The sequence below is a fragment of the Acanthaster planci genome, linkage group LG09 (genome assembly GCF_054643075.1).
Source record: "Acanthaster planci isolate LZ-2023a linkage group LG09, COTS_SCS, whole genome shotgun sequence".
Lineage (NCBI taxonomy): Eukaryota > Metazoa > Echinodermata > Asteroidea > Valvatida > Acanthasteridae > Acanthaster > Acanthaster planci.
Genome location: NC_141785.1, coordinates 19,685,446 through 19,708,129, shown reverse-complemented (window position 1 = coordinate 19,708,129; position 22,684 = coordinate 19,685,446). Strand labels below are relative to the sequence as shown.

General features: G+C 40.5%; 2 protein-coding genes across 8 annotated transcripts in view; both read right to left on the bottom strand.

Annotated features, from left to right (window-relative positions):
- Positions 1-22,684, bottom strand: part of LOC110990170 (uncharacterized) — a 62,843-nt gene that overhangs the window by 13,094 nt on the left and 27,065 nt on the right. For 6 of the 7 annotated variants that reach the window (XR_015426310.1, XM_087140754.1, XM_087140755.1 and 3 more), the window contains 4 exons: positions 22,040-22,118; positions 21,585-21,684; positions 20,679-21,044; positions 19,808-20,054 (listed from right to left, as the gene is read on the bottom strand). Coding sequence is in view for 6 of the 7 variants with exons in the window: in XM_087140754.1 (XP_086996880.1) it covers positions 19,808-20,054; positions 20,679-21,044; positions 21,585-21,684; positions 22,040-22,118 (792 nt within the window). In the remaining variant the exon portion in view is untranslated. Of the gene's footprint in view, positions 1-3,107; positions 3,361-19,807; positions 20,055-20,678; positions 21,045-21,584; positions 21,685-22,039; positions 22,119-22,684 lie in introns of those variants that run through there. The other variant, XM_022255034.2, reaches the window with a different exon arrangement.
- Positions 9,245-13,473, bottom strand: LOC147798260 (D(2) dopamine receptor A-like). Its single transcript, XM_087140760.1, has one exon. The coding sequence runs from the start codon at positions 11,808-11,810 to the stop codon at positions 10,404-10,406; it is 1,407 nt and encodes a 468-aa protein (XP_086996886.1). The 5' UTR covers positions 11,811-13,473; the 3' UTR covers positions 9,245-10,403.

Below are 22,684 nucleotides of genomic sequence, written 5' to 3'. Positions count from 1 at the left end.
TTCAAATTTTCAGTCACCCTTACATGTAAGTGCCTATTAAGGTGCTCTGTCTCGGAAAGTATAGTTATATACATACAGTATATTTACATACAGGGAGTTGAACATGAACGACTATGAATGGCTACTCAAATTTCACTCTGTTATGACTGGCCCCAGTGGCTGAGAGGAATTATTTACTCAGGAGATAACATTTTGTTGGTGGGATACAATTAGCATATAACTGGAGTTTGTTATGAAACAAGAGTATCAAGTCAACACTCTTCATTTTCACAGGATACACTGGCATATTGCAGAGACAGTTGTCCTGAGGGCCACAAATGGGCAAGCTACAGCAGCCAATCGCAAGCACACAAATTCTTTTATGATAATCAGCAATATAGAACCAACCATCAATAATCAAGACGAAGAAACACAGCTATATGCTCCCTCCTGCTTAATGGATGTGGGCGTTTATAGAAATGTTTGTCAAATCTGACGGCAAAATTTCAGAGCGACATCGATCATTTTGGGCAGAAAAAATGAATGTCGCCTGCCCTGCATATGTGCAAATTGATTTCCCCTATTCCGTAATTTTCCCAAACTCGTGAGACCTCCCACTGAAAGCAGCCTGGCTGCACTGCATGATGATTGTCACCAGGCACTGCACAATGAATCCTAATGCAGAACAAAAACCAAATGTGCTACCTTAAAACCTTCCCATTTGTCCATGTCCTACAAATGAGACGCAATTGCATGAAATGCCGATATGGCCCACGGCAACAACTGGATTGGCATAACTGCTTGGCTATGAAAAGCAAACTGATTGTTAGTTTGGCATAAAAAAAGCCTGTAAGCAGAATGTAATGTCTGCAAAGGTTAAAGAAATTCACGGGAACAATGAGCACATGTGAGCCAGATGGTGTTTTCACCATAACAGAGCAGGCTGCTCATCTGATCATATTTAGTTGATGACTTGGACTGAAAAATGACTTGCAAAGGTGGATTCAATTTTTAAAAAAATACCCTCCAACGCAGTCCATTAGCCTCTGCATACTGTGGGCTGCAGAAGCTACAAAAGTTATTCACTTCAAAGAAATACCACACGTATGAGCAAGCTGATAGTTTAAAGGTTGAGATCCGCAAGAAGCCAAACGTATGAACCTGCCTCTAAAAACAACAATTTACAGTTGTACAGTTCAGACATGTGATTCACTCAACAATTAAACACATCCCCAGGTAGCCTGTCATGTGCTCTGTATTGCTCCGTGTACTTAATGATTTTCTGTTCATCTCTGTTGCTTGAAATTTGTTAAGCAATCGATAGCTCTGCGAAAGTGAGATAAAATGGGAATAACTTCAGCTCTGTTGAATACTATAGGCAATCAGTGACTTTAGATTACCTTGGGAGAGTGCATACCTGTCAGGTCTTTTCATAATAAACTCAATCTTTATATTGTCAAGATGAGAATTTTGTAAATTAATTCTAACGTGTGCATGCACGCACACATCTGAAGAGATAACTCCTGCCAAATATGAACCATCCATCAAAACACCAAGGACAAGTACTATACATGTACATGTGATTTTTGTTTTGAAAATTCGCCATCCTTTGATTGCATCAGAACAAACACCAACCTATCCATCTGTTCCCTCATTTTTTTCTCCCATTCCTTTGTCCTACTCGAGTCTAGTTTCCCTGATACAAAATGAAATGCATTCAAACTCATCATCGGCAACGCGAATGGCACAATGCTGGCAGGTCTATGTGCAGCACAGTCTTCATGTACAAATCTGACAAGGAATGAACCTTCTGAGAAGCAGCTTATTTGAAAAGTTGTCCACGTCGGGAGAAAAAAAGATGTTGCTGACAGATGCTTGTACTATGTATATGCTCATATACTTTAAAAAAATGGCAAAATAACATACCAGTCATTTGTGTACCAAGTGCTAGATTTTATTTCTGCTGGTAGTTTACAGCTACAGATGAGAGATATTTCCTTGTTCATGACCAGAAAGATCAGGATATTCTCTAAAAATCCCTACAATACCTTTAGGACTTACTCTTTATGTTTTAATTTTTGAAGGCAGTAGTGAAATTAGGGTGAAATTTGAAGGGACACTGTCAGCAAAATTGACTGTGCCAGATAGGATGTGGACATTTCAACATTTCCAACGGGGAAGGGGGTGTAGCACATCTGGCATGTCTCCCCTCCTCCATTGCATGAGTCCCCAGCCCAACTGTTTTGGGAGTTGTCATCTGATCTGTACAGTCCTTGGCTAATTAACTTGGTAAGATGGGCAAATTCGTGGAGCTGGGTAGGTAGGTAATACAGCTTGGCAAATGTCTATGCAGCAATCAACTGTGAAAACATTCCCTAGATATATATGTCAAATGGTCATGCGGCATTTTGGCTCAGATATCTCGTCCTTACTGTTGAGCAAATATATTGCTACGCCAGAAGAAATTTCTATACTTAGGCTGCAGCTCTGTAGAATTGGCTGGGCATCGAATCCAGCTCAAATGACATCAAGATCTCACTTTACAGTTGGACACTGCAAAGCTGATCTGCGAAGTGAACAAGAGATGGTTAGCTCGAATATGATGATTCAGCTGGCATCCTCTTTGTTACTGATGGATCCTAGTTTAGCTTTAACTAGTAGACGCTAACCGCAACAAATAGCTTCTGTACACAAGCACTCCCTCATGTAAAGAGCTAGGCTGGGATGATATGTGAATGCCATTGCTACCACGTACCTACATGTATAGCCCACATGGTGTACTTTCGAGTTTTCACATTTTTGGAGATGAAAGTTGAGCTGCGTCCCAAATGGGCAATGTAATGTCCACACGACTGCAACTAGTTGCCGTTTCATGTCAAATAATACCTTGGTAAAAATACAAAGCCATAGCCACATGATACCCACCTTGGACACAGCCCATACTATTGCACATAAATGCTGGATTAATTACGTAACATCCACTCTCATTCATATACAGGGGGACCATACAACATAATGGGCTGAGGGACTACAGTAACATACCATCTTCCGACAGCGTGTCCCATCCATGCAGCAAACGGTTGATGAACGACACAAATCGCCGTGGCAACTCCAATATGGCCGTAAAAGCCATGCCGGCTGGGCTCCCAATCGACACTGTCACCGATTGTGTTGCATGCAAAAGGGGAAATTTGGTTTCACTTCACCAGGGTCAAAGCATGCAGGGCGTACACTGGAGGAATGTTAGGTATCATTCAGTTAACGGTTACTGAGGGTTTCTCAAAGAAGTTTGTCTCGAGGAACTACTTCATACACTGGGAGTTTCATCCAATTGGGCTTGATCATGCAAAGTCTTAGGGATGCAAATTAGGTCCACCATATCTGAAAGTTAAAACACAATATGACAATGTTAATTAATGACATTAGGTAACAATGTGGTATTGGAAACAAACCGCATGCCAATCTCTCAACTACTGTACATCTTTAAAATAAAAATGTCCAAAGTCATTTTTTAATTAATAGAGAGGCAAGATCTTACATCTACCTGTACCATTTTTTGGTCTTATTTAATCTCAATAAAGGGTCTGAAATTAATTTCCCTTAGGTCCTCACTTTATGCAAGAGGGAATAAAGCAGGAAAGCCTGGGCACTAAAGCACATGTGACTTTGTAATGTCAGCACAGGTCACCACACCACAAACCTAATCCATACCAGCAGAAGTAAATATCTGGGAAAGCAAGTTCCTGTGACATACGGTAATGCATTTTTTAAATTAAAAACTGAAAGCACTGACACTTTAATAAAAACCAGCAGCAGTACCTTCCCAGGGGTGAAAGAAAAATCAACCCTTTTTTTTTTTAAATGCAGAGACTTAAGTCAAAGAAAGCAGTTCTTCAGCTCCATGGTCAAACCAATTCGATGCCCATCACTTTTACAAGCTACGAATAACAAGCTACAGTGACACCAGTGGATCGTAACAGCTGCCAAACTGCCGTTATCCACGGCAGATATAATGGCGGGTGAGATGATGACTCGGATAATCTGATTACGAAACTCACTTGTCAAGACCAATTTTTCTGCATCACTGAATCATGGTGTGCTAAGTTAAGAGGTGAGCCGAATGTTCCACCATCAGTGAGCATACTCTATAGTGACAAAGGCATGTACAATGCAAGACTCCTGCCAACTTCAGAGATATTTATTAGCCTACAGTACCTGAAGCAATGATAACTCAATCTATTGATAGAGCAGACTTTAGCAGACTGACATGGTTGTGCAAATTATTAGGGCTCAAGAGTGACCAATATTTACAGATTTCATTTCAGAAATTTGCGGGAATTCATTGAAAAGTTTGAAAATGTTTGAAAGTTTCTCTCAAATTAATGCCACCGACTTTGGGAAAGAATGAGCAGTGCTTAATGTTTCTGGTTTGGGGTTGTTCCAATAGATTATAGTACATGGAGGTGATTGTCATAACATCATGCAGTTTTATCTCTGCAAAGAGTCTCCATGGTAACCATCGACAGTCATCCAAGGGGATGAATAAAGAATTCTTTTCAAACCCTCAGCTCTTGAAAAACATTACCACTTTGATACAACCTGATGAATGTGGACATCGTGTGAGCGCATTGTAGTGTTGACAGTTTGCAAGAATTGAGCAAGATTTGTTTAAGGGCATGTGGCTTGGACCTTAATGCATATATTCCCACCAGTTCCTGACGACTGCAAACTCAAAGGACACCTGGTGCATTGTAAGGTTATACCATTAAGATGAAACAGTATTCATTCTGTAGCCAACAAAATGGGATCAAGTTACAATATATCATTTTACAAAAACCTGAGTCTACAAACAATACTTTCCACAACGAAATTTGATCTCTTGTTACCTGAATCTCCAACAGGAAATCAAAACATTTTAATAACACCGTAAATTTTCTAAACTCTAAAATTTCTGCCTATGTACATGTACATGTTGATGTGCATGTACTGATCTAGAGAAAATATAATCAATATGCACCCTCACAGAAAAATTAGCTTGTTGGAACCTTCTTGTAAGTGTGCCAAAAAAATTGCCACAATCTTGGCAAACTTTCAGCAAGCTAGAGAAAGTTAGCATATATTCCTGCACATGTACGTGTACATATTACAAGCATGATGCATATTTGCATACAAGCTTGCATATGGTATTAATCATGTTTTTATTGTATTTTCATTTTAGAATAAATAACCCCAAATTGAAACTACATAAGAAAAAAAGATTTTCACATAAATACTTCCTTCTTCGAGCACTCAGTATATATCAATACAGATTCACACCCTGATCTACATGGATGTGACCAAAACTACAGACTAAGGTAAAGGCTTGTTTGGAAATCAAGACCATTAGAAATTCGAGACATATGTATTGTTTCTTTGCAATGGTAAAGGACTGGCCTAAAACTTGAAATTCAAATTTCTGTCATCAGTCTGTTTGGCAATTAATGAGTTCCATTCCCTAATTAGCGAACATACATGCATCTGGCACTCAACAAAACCCAAACCTATATGTTACATTTTTTTTCCTTATGTAACATTAAAGGGAAAAAATCAGTTTCATTGCGATGTGCACAAAACCCATGGGAGAAAGAACTTAAAAGTCAAAAACGGTTGTCATAGGGATTCAGGTACATGCACATGTAGATGCCAGCTCCTATATGAATTATGCCAATGCCCAAGATGGTAGGACCTACATCTATGTGTCTGTATGCTTAATATGGAAACTTCCATGTATGTTACCGGGTAATTTGAACATGCCCATATACGTGAAGAACTTGTCACAATTGTCATGATGTCTCCAGAGTTAAAGAACAACTGTGTGATGACACAAGACTAAAAACAGCAATTCACTCTCAATCTGTTTCATCAGTGATTGTCTGACATCCAAATGTCTTGCTTTTATATTTTAGTTGTGACGCATACAGGAGGGAGGCGCATGAAAGGTCTGACCATATCAAGGGTGAAAGTCATCAACAATAAAATTTTGTTCGGTAATGTCATCAACAGTTGTTCCAGCCAAACTGAGTGGCGTACTACAGACCGCCAACCCACATTAAGACACAAGTGCCACGCCACTTAGACTTCTGGTGCCTTCGGGGAGCCTACAGCCAATAATAGAGGTACATGTAATTAGAAGTCTTAGACATTGATGGTATCAAGCAGGTGATTGTGTTTCCTGTTTCCTGTCAGATGAAACCATGAGCAATCACTTTTCCAAATGTTTGTCACGATCTTAGAAATGTTCCCTCTCTGAGACTTGAAATTTGTGAAAATTTAGCAGATTTTTCAAACCCCAGTCCAACAAACCACTCATCTTTGCTCTAACGATAAATGATGGCTAAAGATTCAAGATCAGTTCGGATGTAAGCAGAAAGGCAGGGGTTGCCCTCCACTGCAACACCGATTTTTGGTTCAGTGGTTTCTGAGCTACAGTTGAATGACATTTCATTCCATTCAGACTGGGTCAAGAATCCTTTATTTTTAAAACTTGGTCTAGCAATGCAGTATATTTAAAATCTAAAAACTAAACTTAAGGTGCTGGAAATATGCAGTTAGAGAACAGACTAGTGCACAACAGAAATCAATCCAACAGTACTTGAGATAAGCACAAATAAAACGTAACAGAGAAGTATAGTTCCCAGTCTCTGTTTCTACTCTCCACCAACAAAGGGCCAGTAACATCCACGACTATATAGTCACCAGGTCCCTAATTTTGCCACCTATTGTCGAGTCAAGTTGGTTTTATGGTAAGTGGTGAAAAAAGGGACCAGGTGACTATACCATCATGGACATTAAGCTAACAGTGTAACAGTTTAAAATAAACATGATTTGGGTGATCAGTTGGCCTGATCTTGATCCACATCACTGAAGGTCTTATTTGGAAATTACAGTAACTTTACACTGAGTTGAACAACCCTCAAAATACTTTTGGTCGCTTGTAATGGTTTCAAGAGATAAAGCACTCATAAATTTGGAATAATTATTTCATTTCCAGATTGAATAAAGCAAAATATTGAAAGGAGTATCGAATTAAACCTGAGCTAACTATTTTCCTTGACAATAAATCCAGTCTGCCAAATCCACCACAACTCCATGTAATTTAACTGCACATACATGTACATTGGGATAATCCTGCACCAACATGGGATCTCGTTCAGATGAGAGACCGACCAAGTCTAATATTCACCACCAACATTTTGCATTGGAAGTGACCATGGATGCCAATGCAAGAAATGAATCATCCGAGTTTCAGCTGCTTACATCAGATGACTGGTATCCCGAAGCCAAATTAATTCATATCACAGATGAGCAACCTTGGTTACATAACACAGGATCAACAAGAATAATTAATGTGGTGTGAAAGGAGTACTTACATTTTCAACAAACAGACTTTAAAAGCATAATATTATCATGTGAACGTAAAATGCTATTTTGACAGAACTTCTAAAGAGAGAGTCCTGTTACAAATCACAGTGCATTTTAAAGTGTTTTATCATAATTTTATCCAGAGACAAAAAAGAAATCTTGAAAAAGATGTGGAAAAATATTAAAATAAAAAAAATAAACATTTATGCCAAAAAAGCACAGTGGACAGCTATGGAATTTGTAAGTACTGAGATACTTGCAGGATTTACTGTCCAAACTCACAACGTGCAGTGATTAAACACATACAAAATAATATTCCAGTGTTTGCAGACACAACATATGGCCTACCTGTATATGGCCGAGCACATTGGCAATGCAGGTGCAAAAAACAAGGCGTTCAAAGTGCAGCATGCATTTAGATTCTACAGGATGCAAGGATAGCACGACCTGACCATTACCGTCCAGAATCACTCCACAGTACTAAATTAATAACTAGCCGCCTTTCATTAGCATTGTCCATTAATGCTAGTGATTAAAAACAACTCAAACCCAGCCCCCAAAAATTGGGGGGGGGGGGAAATGCGCGTACAGCAATATTACTTCACAATGACAGAAGAGGAATGCGATGGCCATGAAGAGGTTGTGTACAACCTGCAGGCTGCTGCTGTAGAGGTCGTTGATGCCAACAGTGCCGTGTGTTCTCATGTGAAGGACTGAATCCCTAGCTCTCTATGCAATAACATGGGCAGACAGCAAACAATGGGGGCTCCCGTCTCTTTGACTGACAATGTTTTGGTCCCAAGAATGCCTTGGCAAATCTCTGTGGGCTTTTGTGGTGTGGACAAAAGCTGGCAAGCTATGGGTCACAAAAGAAACCTTAATTGCAAAGGGTTCACCGAAACTGGAAAAGAACTGAAGACTGAGTTCATTTCCTGGTGCAGGCAGGGCACAAAATATCAATGAGAGAGGGGAGGAAGAGAGAGGGTACAGAAGATGGAGGGGCTGGCAGAGAAAAAAAAGAAATGGTAAATGGAAAATTGAAAGTGAGATTTTTTTTTCTCAAACTTAGATTTAAAATTAAATCAAAATAAATTCCTGACATTTCAGCTGATTATCAAAATGTAATCATTTTGTGGCCATCAGTTATTGAATCCTAATAACAATCACAATAACAACCACCGAAATGTAACAGGCAAATTAGTACTACTACACCTGCCTTTTGTTGTTTATTCAATTTAACATTACAAGTGACAAAACTTACAATGAAAGCACCATAAAGCAAGCAATGATCCCAAATACCTTGGTGGGATCTAGTGGATTTCTATGGTTTTGTGTTTAAACAATTAGCAACACACACACAAATGTGCATCAATCTACAACCTTCTTTAAGTAAAAGGACCTGTCATTCGTTAAGCAATTCAGTTTAATAAAAATTGTTAAACGGGCAAAAGGTAACAGAGACTACGGTCAACTTTGGAAGGAAAGTAATGGTCAATTTGAAGCTTCAGACTGCAATCTTGAATAAGCCTTTTTTGCGAATTAAGTTTGAATAAAATCTGGTACACTGAGTTCTTTAAATTCACATAAACATAACAATTTGAATTCTCCATACTAGAAACACTGTTGCTATACCTTGCGATTCAGGGCAAGCTTTTGCTTAATTACATAAGAGATGCCTTGCAACAATACACTGTTCTTAATGGATAAGAAGGGCACAAAGGAACCAGTCCATTCCAGAGATGGTGGTCGCTACGGTGGCAAGCTTTTGCACAGCAACCACCGTCTCTGAAATGGACTGGTTCCTTTGTGCCTTTCCTATCCACTGAGAACAGTGTATTGTTGGAAAGGCATCTGTTATGTAATTAAGCGAAAGCTTGCCCTGAATCGCAAGGTATAGCAACAGTGTCTTTAGTTTAGGGAATTAAAATTGTTATGTTTCTGCGCAATCAGATAACTCAGTGTACCAGATTTTATTCAAATTGAACTCGCAAATGGCTTATTGGAATCATCCCATTCAATTTCAAATCAGTAACAGAACCAATAATTTATCTGGATGCCTACTTATACTTGGAGGGACATGCTCTTAAGTGATAAGCAATTCAAGTAAATTGTGAAAATGAAAGGCTTATAATGAAGTCAGGTCAAAAGGTTGAAAATAAAAAAAAAGAATGATCAAAAGTTTCCAATTTTAAATCTGAACCGATACCAAATGCATTCTACACAAGTATTTAGTAAATTTTGGCCCTGAAAATTGAACCTGAAAAGAAACCAGAGCTGAAATTTTGATTTATGTTCAATGTAAATGAACAGCGCTCAATAAAAGCAGCAAACAGTGTCCCAATGATTCGGCAATACATCATTTTACAATCCTTCCCTAAAGATTCTTATCACACAAAATGGGTGTTTTGTGGACTGATTTTGTTTGTCCTTTGTCCCACACAGTGTATAACTTTTACCCTTTTTAAATGTTAAAGTTCACCATATGATAGTGAAAAAGAGACAATTAAACCTGTAGTTAGAATATATAAATGCCAACTGTGAGCAAGTTTCTGAGCTCAGCCAAAATCAAGCATAGTCAGTCTTTTTTTTATGACTGGCCCAAACTGATTGACAATCGGCACTGACTGAATGAGCCATATTAATAAAAAAAAAACAAATCCATCGCTGGAATTCTTTGATAGATCTCACTACAAACCAACCTAACAGCCACACCAGCAACAGTGTTTTCAACACATTGGAGTCACGCTTTTGTTGAATTCTTTTGGTTGGATCTGATTCAGATTACCTTTTTCAATAACAGCAATGCTCAATTACAGTACATCTTATAGAAATAAAGAGGATAAAAGAGGGGAAAATAATAATTCTGCTGTTGACAAATTAATGTCAAAGATTTCTGTTAAAGAACAAATTAACTTTTGTGCTGACAAATTGGACCGAACCAGCATATCTATTAGAACTTTAAACCATTGCAAGACATTTTTTAAAATAAATTTCCAGGGTGATTAGAAATTTACATGCCAGGATTATGTGCAATGAAAGAGTTTCTTGAAGTGAACTTGGAAGTCCTTTTTGAAAACAGTGTACACAATTGGGTTGACAGCAGAGTTACACCAACTCAGCCACCACAACATCCGAGAGACCTGCATGTGGCCCAACAGTGGGGTGCCAGGACCCACGGAGACGTAGCTCTCAAACAGAAACATGGGTAGCATCAAGCCAACCGTTATGCCCAAGATGACAAAGGTGACCAAGAAGGTCTTCCGCTCCCGTCTGAACCAAAAGGCCTGTGGGACTTGCCTGCCCTGCCCGGTGCCAAGGCCGTGGGCATGGATGACCGAAATGCAGGCAGCACGACGTTTGGCCTGGCGAGAGATGGTGCTGCTCTGGTGGCTGGGTCTTGTGGAGGGCGCCGAAGCTCTTCGACAGTGGGGTGCCCCTGTGCCTGGCTTCATGCCATGTCTCAATGGCAGAGCGAGTTTCAAGTGTAAGTTTGGTCCGTGCTTCCTTCCCTTGGTGCTCTCTAACAACGGGCACCGGGGAACCACCCTGGAGGGCCGCTGGTCATGAGCAGAGGAATGCTCTCCCAGGGTTGGGGCACAAATCAATGCCCTGTTCACCCTAGAAACTGTGATCTTCCTACCACCTCTGCAAGAAGCAGGCTCACTCTGTGCTTTCTTTGGAATTGGACGAAGGACCGGCAGAGCTGTCAGGCTGGTGCCAGCCAATGAAGCTCTGGCTGGCACCTTGGAGGACAGTGCTGCAGGCAGTGATCGAATCTTCTTCTTGCGTCTCCTCATGACTTCCACCAAGATGGCCACATTGGCCAAAACAAGGGCCAGAATGGGCAGCCCAATGCCAACAATCAGGCAGAACAGGTAGAAGCCCGGACCCACCGGGTGGTAATGCAACTGTGCCGGTGCATGCTCATGAGAGGGTGTATCCGGATTGATCGCAATATATGGGGTGGCAAGAAGTGCCGGAATCAGCCAGGTTACAGCAATGGCTGCAACAGCTCCACGGGCACTTCGCTTCCTCGGGTAGACAGTTGGTAGCTTGATGATGAAATAGCGGTCCCAAACAATCGGACACTGGCTCCAGAGGCTCACCATGGTTAAGAAGATGCTGATGCCAAGAGGGACTCCACATGCAATCTTGCGGCAAACATCAGGGGCCTCGCTGAGTAAGACACCAAAGGGGACTGCTGTGGTGCAGACAAACCAATTGGACAGGACAAGGGATGCCGTGAGGTAATTTGGCACAGTCCTCATATTTGGGAACTTACTGATGACGATGAAGACGAGCGCATTGCTAAAAATGCCAAAGGCAGCTATGATGGACATGAAGATTTGAAAGAGAAGGCAACTCGGAGAATCTTGGAACACACAGTTAGCTTGACTATTGTTTATGGAAAAGTTTGCCATTGTATTCATGAGAATTCTGCCCAAACAGGTACCTTTCAAATGTCAGTGCGCTGTGACTGTTTCCTTTCCACTTTGTTTGGCAGGGCAGCTTTTGACATGTCTTGGAGGGTTTTTACATTCAATGACCGTAATGACTCCTGCTGAACTCGAGGTTCCCCAATGTAGAGCTCTGCATCTTCACACAGCTCCAACAACACTGAGTGCCAGGTTTTACCACACACCACAAAAACAGACTTCAGAATCATCCAACACAAAAGACTCCCCAACTCACTTGCAGGGTTTATAATCGCAACCTCTGCAAAGAAAAGCCAGAGAGCATCCTAAACATTGGCAATGCATTCACATCAAGATTTGGCAGTGGTTTTCCAGGATTCTGATTGGCTGATTAAGGTAGCAGCTCTTGCCAGCATCACTAAATCGAAAGGGGGGGGAATTCTACAAGACACACAAACCACGGCACAGTCTTATTTCCTGAAGAGATCACAGTAACTACTACATTCAAACCTCATTTTTGTGAGGTCCTTGAAATTTGCAGATTACCGTGTCACAAACAGGAATCTTGTTTTATCAGGAATGAAAATAATGAACAACGACTAATTGGGACCTAAAAATGCCTTTCTATGAATAGAATAGTATATAAACAGGGCTCTTATAAACAAGGTTAAACCATAATCACTGGCATACTAACTCTAGTATCTGAGGTTCTTTCTTAATAAGGAAATTCCACTACTGCTCTTCCTGTTCTTTCACTTCGCTCATTACTGAAAAGGAGGATTATATCTGTGTATTTTTGTTTTGTTTTGCTTTCATTACTTGTTTTCTTTTGTGATATTTGACTCTGATTTAATTAATCCCAATTCTTAAGTAATCATCAACATCACAAAATGAGGAACACAGGATTATTATTCAAAACTACCACTCAAGACATCCAGTTGTTTCTGAGGAGACAAAAGAACACGAAGTTATTTTTGGTTGGCATTTTAATTATGCCCTTCACGTTCGTGAGAAAAAAAGACCCATTTCCCCATTTCCGTCTACTTCTCATATTGACACAGAAGGTTTTGTGTAGGCACTTTCTGTTTCTTTCTTTACAATTGAAAATAAAAATTGTTGTGAATCAGGGGACATGTTTTGATGAAGAATGTATGATGTAATGTATTATACTACATAGATGTGTATCTCCATTTTCACACACACCCCCCCATAATGAGACCAGATAGTATCCTGTGAATTACCCTGAAACCAAATATACACAAGGGAAACTGTTACCAATGTATTTTTCCCATCATTTCAACAAACATGATCAGAAAACACTTTTTACTTAAAGACACACATTAATCTAATAAACTCTTCGGCAATATAACACTGTTCTCAGTTGTTGCTGTGTTTGAGCACATAAGGCTGGTTGATTCATTCATTTGTACATACAGCTTTCCCCAAAACACACATACATGTACACACAGGTGTACCACGCTGATGTTAAAATAGTAATGGTTATTGGTAATACTATGATGCTTAATTGGAAAGTAGGCTTTGTATTGAATGAAAAATGTGACGTGAAATACCTCTGCACCACACTGGCTCAACGCACTGAGCATGTCCACGTGAACTTCCACTTTTTTTAAAAGTAGTCTAGAAATAAAACCAGGTAACGATTAAAACATAAGAGTGCAGCAACTACCTTTTTCCAGATAAATTGCACAGCAACAGAAGTTCTACACAAGACACCAGCTGATGGAAATCTACAAACTAGAAGACACCTCAACTAACAATAACAATGTGCTGAGCCTCAATTCAACTTCACGGAATCACAAGGAGATTTGCTTGATTTAGACTTAAGAACAAAGGTTACAACTCAGAAGACTCAAGATTTGAATTGGAGACTCAGATTTAGACACTCATCACACGCATCACTTGCATGTTGCAGACTTAACTATGACACAGCAAAGTACCCAAACTTGAACATTGCTAGACACAAAGTACATTTCTAAAGACCACTTGTTTTTCACTGTGACATGTATGAAGCCAAAACATCTAAGCAACCCAGCCTATCACAGCAATACTTTGCACTGAAACCAAAAACTTGATCAAAGGAGTATATTACAACGTACCAGTCACTACAACCTTCCAACGGGGGAGATACCAATCTGTACACCAGGACTTTGTCACGGTGGTACCATATGACGAAAATGAAAAGGAAATAAAAAATGTCACGCATGCTAACAGGCACTCACTGAAAAAAAGTGTTCAAACAACTGTGGTGCACTTAGGTACAAACCGAAGCCACTGTATTTATGTAGTTCTTCGTCACAACTATATTTAGAAACATGTCACAAAGGAAGTACCGCCCTGCACGTAGTTCTACACATGTCATCCTTTAACTCATGTTTAAATGGGGTTTCCCATTTTGGGATGTACCATGCACTGAAGCTGTGTTGACTCAGACTCAGTAACATGCAAATAAAGGAATGAATACTGGTTCTGCTGACTTCATTTGTCATCACAATTTCCCAGTTTGCTACAAAATGAGGGCATAGTTCAGGATGTAGATGGGCACATGCAGACAAAGGTAGCAAATAGTCTGGTCAAAAAGGTGGGACATAAATAAATCCCTGGCTATTCCTCTGTAAGCTTGTAGGTATTGGATTTCTGATTATTTCAAGCCTGGCCATTGGTAATTGGTCACCAATAGTCGGGGCCTCGATCACTCCAAAATTAGTCGACAATATGACCAGAGATCAGGCAGTCACGAAACTGAACAAAAATTAATACAAAGACGGCGACATCTTACCTTCATTCTGGGACCAGTGGTCCTGGGTATAAAACACACTCTGGATGAACATGTATAAGCGCTGGGGCAGAGTGAACAAAAATGCCATTCTCAAACAGGATCTACAAATCCTTCACTGACAGCCTAAGCCAGACACACTTAGGAATCTTAGAAATCTTGACCAACTCTTCAGAAGGAGAGCCAATCAACCAAGCCGATTCTTCTTTACGGGTGAAAGTCACACAGACGACACTGTCATGAACTTGTGGCAGCAAAATTACCCAGAAGGTCAATGACTACACCAGATGCTGGGTGAAGGAGCACCGGGCATATCAATTATCTATGATGGTAATTGATTATTGCAAGTTTATAAGATTGCTGAAATGCTTCACATCAGGATTTCCCCCACTAGGTAACCGACAACGCAAGAGCTTCAACATTAAATGCAAAGCCTACTAACTTCAACAAACTGAAGAAAAAAGAAACCAATGCTCAGGGTGAAGACCAGTCTCTGATACAGAGCAATCCAACTGGCAACACTCAAACCGACTTACTCTGCAACTGCATTCCTATGGTATGATGAATCTTTAGATATTAATAGCTAGCGCTAACCCCAAACATTCTCAAGGAAATTCAACCTCATGAATTTCAATACATTTGGGTGTGAGGCAAAGCTCAGCAAGGAAATCTAATGCGACAACCAAAGCTCAGCTGTGCCTTAGGAATGCACTGGGAGGAGGCAAGTTTACATTTAAAAAAGTCGAGTGGACGAAAGGAAGTAAGGCATTAGTTACATCGGTTACACCAATTTCTAATCAAGACTTGGGAGTGAACTACATGTACGTGTATGCACCACTTTGTAAAAATGTTTGTATATGTCTATGTAATTTTGTCAAATTTGTTTTGTTTCAAAACCAGCAAATATACAATTTTTCTTTGTATGCATTTTCTTCAGTGCATTTCTTTTAACAATTTCCTCTTTTAAAATTTTTTTTTAATAATTGTGAAATTCATGCCAAATGCAATCTTTAGAGTGACCAAGTCCTCTTGCTTTTAAGAGCTCTTCCCCGAAATGATATGTGAACTTCAGTGATAATATTGAATAATATTGACTAAATGAATCTTAACATACAAAATTATTTTTCGGTGTCCAGCAATTAAGCAAAATAGGAGAGGACAATGATTTGAAAAAGTTTTGGTCCAGGGCATGACTTAACGCCAATAGAAACATCTGTGTAAAGATAGTAAGACGACTAAATTTGTAAATCTAGGTATTAATAACCAAAAAAATCAAAAAATGGAAACAACGGATCTCTTGATAAAGTAACAGATAACTTACCTGTAAAACACACTCACAATCATGATATGGCTAAGTAAAGTCTCTGATGAAAAAAAAAATTGCCAAAGGCACACGAGGCCAGACTTTGACGTAGTTACATTCGAAACATGTCTGAAAATGACAGTATACCCAACCGCATCTGCAAAGAACGTGCCATTTTCCATTATGTTTTTGAGGAATTGTCTTCCCTGAAAAAAAGAATTAAGGTCAAAACACTGATGAAGCTACATGAAAGTCTATGAAATCACACTGCAAAATTTCAGCAATCTGTATCTATTTTCAGCCTTTGTACAGTTCATAAACAGAACTGATGAAGCAGGTCCACTTTCTATTTTGCCTTTGATCTTGCTTTCCTTCAAAAGCATTCTCAGGTCAAGACTGAAATTTCTCCATACATGTGCAGTTCTTCAGCTCCGCTCTCAGTGTGAACAGTCCCAAAGGGGTGTGTGAAACCATATGCAGTCCAGAATTCCGTTACCATTCATCTGTTTCAATGGTCCCTAGTTGGAAACTAACTGAGGTTGTCAAATCCAGGTCTTCTATCAGCCAAGAGAAAGTGGAATTTTGCCTTCAAGCAAAGCAAAATTCTGACCTTGCACAAGTAATTTCTGAGAGCACAAACACTGACAAGGAAACCAATGGTTATTACACTGGTCATTTTTTTTCTTTCAGTGTCACTGCAAACAATCTGGGACAAAGTCTATTATTTGGGGCGGGGGGTTGCTGAAAATCAACCATCCCTCCCCGACACTTGTCACAACTAACTCTTTGTACATGTATGCAACTGGACATTTAATATGCAGGCTTAGACAAGAGACTGACAATAGATATATCAATGGATGCTCTGACCATAGTCACACTGGCATAACTGGATTTAATTTGAAGGTGGCAACACTGGGGGGGGTTAATTTTCTTGAGGGGGGATACTCATGAATTTGGTCATAGTTATACACAGTGAAAAGCTAGTTTCGGGTCTCTTCCAGTCTACTGGAACAGAAAGGGACAAGGGTCTTTCATACCCAATCCCTATGACACTGGACAAGTGAAATCAGCAATTTCACATGTCCGACATGAGATGATCTGAGTTCCTGAAATAGCTTACTCCACGTGAACCACTTCACTGGCTTCAATAAAATTATTTTTGCCCCGGATGTAAGCAGAACGTGAAAGCATTCACTCCAGATGTCACTGTTCCACTGACACCTGCATGCATGCCCTTCGATTGGCTACTTCCTTGGATGCGCTACCTCCGTGAATCATGTTGAATAATAACAGGGGTGCAACGCAATGACCATCGCAGCTGTTCCACAAGGATATTGCTGATAATGCTGTCCATATTAACCTTGATCTAGCAATGTCACTACTTCTGCCTACTCCTGTCTCAAGATGGAAGGCAGCACTTGTGGATAATTTAAGCATCCAGTAAAGAACTCACTAATTTTTCTCACGAGAAAGAGTACAACATTGCGAAGTCCTTTCCCCCTCCCCCTAAAAAACGTATTAGCTTAACCATACTAAGACCATCCAAGAAGGTCCAGTCACTGGCTGGAACGTCGTCATCATGGCTAGCTCACACTTCACACTATCTCCCATATGAAAACAATTCCCCCCCCCCGCACTAGCGTCCCACTGTAAAGTTTTTCAGGGAAACTTGCCAGCAGGCAGGTTATTCCAAAGTTTGTTGACACCGAATCAAACAATTGTATTAAAACTAAGTGGTTATCACCCTTCCTCCATTTAAAAAAAAAGCTTCCTCCTCTACATGTACTTTACAATGCTCCTTACAGGACAAATGTGAATGGAAATGGAAAGACCAGTGGTTTATGCTTTTAGCCTATTTGAGGTGTGGCAGATGCAATAGGAGGGCGCTATTTGGTTTCTATAAAATCTTTAGTCTTCATTTACTCCAAATCTACCCATTTCAAATAGCGCCCTCCTACTGTGTCCACCATGCGTCAATTAGGATGGTTCATCACAAAACCCCTTTCCTTTGGGCATCACAAGGGGGAAAAGAGGCTGGGGTGCATGCTCCTGGGAGCAAAATTAAAAATAAGAAGAGAAAAAAAATGATAAAAACCGAAAAAATGTGAGGACAGGGGATGAAAATAATCAATTCACTTGAAAATGCCTCGGAATTGACTCCCTTCCTTCGTTTGCTGCTGTCGAGTGCTATGCACACTCCCCTCTCCCTCCCCCCCCCCAAGAAAAATCTTTCCAATACCCATGCCTTCCTCACAAGCTGCTGTGGAAAAATACAAGTAAAGGTGCAAAACCAGGTGCAACACAGATGAAGGAGAGCATCAAGCAGAAGTGCAGCTTAACACAGTCGGTGACAAAGCCAAGGGGTAAGGTTTCAGAGTGGCCGGATGCCTTACCCAAGTGACCCATTGAAAACAAATTCCAAATCATGGCTGTACAATTCAGTCATAATTAGCCATTACAGGGGTGTCATGGCTGAACACAAATCAAGCTAAAATCGGTAACTGTAGACCCTCAGCTGCTAAAACATGATAAAGATTCACCTGTTACATTTGTATTCCATCTTTAACATGCATGGAGGAATGTTGAGACCACCTCTTCTGCCAATCTGACCTCCATTCTTCTCTAAAATACAGAGAATAATAACACCCACAAAATCCATCTGCTTCGAGCACCGTGTCCTTCGATTTCAAAGAAAAAAAACAAACATCCTCGCACCTGATGCCTTAAATAGAAAGTTTTGTTGCAAATAAAGTAATACAAGATGCAATGAGAGGAAGTTATCACTAAAACTCACAGTTCCTGTCAGTGTGCCAGGCACAGGTCCTGTCAGCGTGCACGGACTCGATGACAGACAACCCCAGGCTGATTGGCCAGTAATTTCTTCATCACAGCCTTTTGGCCAATCAGATCAAGCAAAGACTTGTGGGGCATATTACCTTGTCTGGTAAAACTTTTGCTTCTGTGCTGGAATCCAAACTACCGATGTAATATTGAATGGTTTGGACGGGTTGTCAATATCTTTTTCGCTTAACCCAGCACACCTGTGCAAGACAGCGGCAGAAGTTACTCCCCGGCGCTTAAGCATTATTTCCAGAACTGTCAAGGTCTGAGGACTGTTACTGACAGCCTTAAGGAAATGCCATCCTAATTCTTGAAACCCAAGAACACACAGAGGTTCCACCATCAGGAATTTGCAAATTGTCAGAGTTTCTGGGGTCTAGTGATTAAAAGGAATTAGTGGAATATGTACAAGGAAAAAAAATGAGTGTGAGGCACTCATCCTGAAGAAAACGATTGGACATACGTCCATCACTGTGGCCTGGGAAAACGATTGGACATACGTCCATCACTGTCGCCTGGGTTTGAATCCCACCACAAGCCATATGTGAACAGAGTTGTTTTGGTGGCTCTCTCCAGACCTGTACCAGGAGGGTTTTTGTTTGGAGTTCTCTGGTTTTGCTTAACGCTTTCCAACTCCACCTGTACTCTGTGGTCAAATATGGGTCATTTGGTGGCTACCTACCTGGAAAGCCTCTAAATGCCGTCAGCTTGACCATATCGTGGCTGTATCCTTTGTTAATTTAGCCTTGCAGCTGCTGCGAAGGATGATCCCCCATTAATACACTTAATACACCAGTAAGTTTTTCACATGGTCTGATTAAACAGATCTAAGTATAGTTGCACAATATGCACTTATTGGTTATAATAGCTTGACTCTACCAGTGTTGTGTTCTAAATCACTGACTAGTTACCCTCGTCTGATGCTTGACATTCACGATACTTGTTCATTCAAAATGACCTACAAAAGAGTGGGATATTGACTGTTATTGCTGACAAGAGAACAATATCCTCAACCTGCAATTGTTCTCTCCTCTCCTTCTCGTTTCCCCTTGTTTGAAACACAGAGCCACTTACCGATCAGAGGCGTTCCGGCAAACCTCTGGACTGGGTCCATGGGCACCTCGTACTCCGACTTGGAGGACTCCTCCTCCAGGCTGGACAGATCTGGCAGGTCGCAGCTGGACGAGGCCGGTGCGGCAGAGCTCTTGGGGGACGACTTGGCAAAGAACCGGGACTGCATGCGGTCAAAGAGGGATTTCTGGACCTCCGACTTGGTCTGGGCGCTGGTCACTCTCGACTGCACCCGCTGGAGGAAAGAAACCTGTAAAGCAAACAATAATGACGTTTGACGAAGAAGAAGACAGACGATAACTGACTTTCATATACACTCTCCATGGTACATGTAAATATAACAAATATTACCATATAATTGAGTGCCTCTTCAGCCAAATGCCAACTTTTGTGTACCAACATTTCATCCATGTCCAAATCACTTGTCTATGGACGGAAATACACATAGGCCTAGGAAAACCAACTGACACCACTAGATTGTGGCTGCAGATATTTCTCATAGAGTTGTACGCTCTTTCGCACAGAAACATCATGGGTTTGTGTACATTCAGTTCGAAATAGTCCAGTGCACTTTCTTTGACCTCAGCTATAACAGGCCCCCTGCCCCATCTTCAACTCCAGCCTACAGCTAATTTCATGACTAAGGGTACTACGCGAACTGCCATGACCTATTTACAAGTCTTTCATGCTATGTCACAGAAAACAGTAACAGGTTTATACGTTCCCACATTTGAACTTCTTAACTATTCAAAAAAGCTATGCCACATACAACAGACATTCATATCTCTGGACCGTTCACTTGATTAAATCTTAAACCAATTTAACAATAATTTACTAACTTGACGTCTCAAAGCATCTACACTCTTCAATGTACCTTGCCAGAATTCTTGCCCTCCTTGCCATTCTCCTTCTTGGCCTCCTTTGTCGTCTTGCTGGCCTCCACCTTCCGAAGCCGGCTCAGCGACCAGGTCCGGGTCTGGGGCTTGGTGGGCCTGTTGTTGCTCGCGGTGGAGGTGCCCCCACCACCGGCAGTCCGGCCCCCACTGACTGCAGGCTGGCCCCTCTTGGCACCCAGATTGCCACGGCTGTACAGGGTGCTGTGCTTCTGGAAGTATTTGGGGGAAGTGCGGATGCCCACCGAAGAGGCAGGATACTTGACCTCCTTCCGGCGGGGAGGAATCTTAGGAGGATCTCCTGAGGATGACCCCGCAAGGGATTGCTCTTCCATCAAAAATCTCAGCTGCAGGGTTATTTCAACAAATCAGCTTATTTTGAGCATGATATCCAAGTTATATGGAAATTTAGCTTTCCCTTTATATACTTTTCAAAAATAACATTAAAACATTTTCATCTTTTTTAATCCATATCAGAAAAGGACTTTAAAAAATGTGACTTAAAATACAAGACATTTTCATCTTTTTTATTCCATATCTGAAAAGGACTTTCAAAAATGTGACTTAAAATACAAGGAAATGTTATTCTGACAACCAAATCTTTGAACCTAGTCTATTTTACTATAATCTGCAGTTCCGAAGCAGCACGTGACTTTCAAAATTTTCTATCATTGTAAGAAAGGTAAAAATGTTTTAAGTAAATGACAAAAATGATTTCAAAACAAAAAAAACCTCAAGTTATAAACAGTTCCAGCAATTTAAAAAAAAAATTATTCTCCCTGAAGTTTTCCTTGGAAAATTGGAGTGTCAAAAACTGCCCACCTTCTCCATCTTCATCCGTGGCCTATCCCATAGCCCAATTAGTTTGTTAGTGCACTTAATTATACCTCTCGTTCCAAGGCCATGGCCTTCATCTCTGCACGATTGGCTCGTTCCTCTGCCATTCGTAACAGCTCTTTATGAACCTTTGCAGACACCATTTCAGCCCTGCAGTCATGAAGAATTAAGTATATGAACACACATCTTTTAAGTAAAGTGCTTTCTTAAAATGCTCCTTCACTTTTAGCCTTCCATCCATTTTGAAGTCACAAAAGCTTACTATTTCAGCTGATGTGGCGTTGTTGCCAAGCCTTTAAACCTAACAGCTCCGACTTTGGTAGTCCACAACTTTTGCATATTATGTCTAGGAATCACTCACAACAAACACTTTTTGAAATTTAAATCTAGTCTTTAACTCTGGTCACATCCAATCCCAAAAGATTTTCAACATTTTGTTAACCCTGTCTCCCAATGTAAAAAGCTGGCATTGTTATTAATGGAACACAGGCAAAATTTTGCTCACTTCTCTCGGGTGACTTGAGCCAAATGAGACAACAGTCGGTTGATTTCATCCTTGGATGCCAGAAGCTCTGTTTGTACCACTAGGAATAAAAGAATCAATTTTCCAGATTCCAATTAAGATTTGAACTGAAAAGGATCTTGAAATCAAGGCCATTAAAGAACCCCACAAAACTATTTGGCATGTTCATTATAACATATCATGTATTAAATACACAGAGTGTCTGATATTTCTGGATGCATATTAAAGTCACCCAGTTGTAAAATGACTTCATCACTGGCAAGCAAATCAAGGTAGACTTCAACTGAAAGCCCTGTGTCAGCTAAGAAACAAGGCTCTAAAGTACTGAGCATTTGAATAGGGATGTACTGCATGCCCTCCCCCTAATAAAAGAAAAGAAAATGGGTCACTAACTGTAACACTGACATCAAAAAAATTGACAAAGTCATTTTTTTCCTCAACATTTTTCAATTTGTTTCAGTGTAAACACAGAGGTCATATTTGCTCTTTGCACATTGCTGCCATAGGCATGCAGAGCCTCAAACTGATGGTTGTACAATCGCGTCAAAATCAAATTGTCCAATCGCACGGTGTAAGAACTAACGGCGCACATGCAAAATTACACATTAAAGCAACATACAGAGTAAG

Bases quoted from the DNA above. Each gene is read 5' to 3' on its own strand.
- LOC147798260 (XM_087140760.1), bottom strand. From the start codon at position 11,810: ATGAATACAATGGCAAACTTTTCCATAAACAATAGTCAAGCTAACTGT.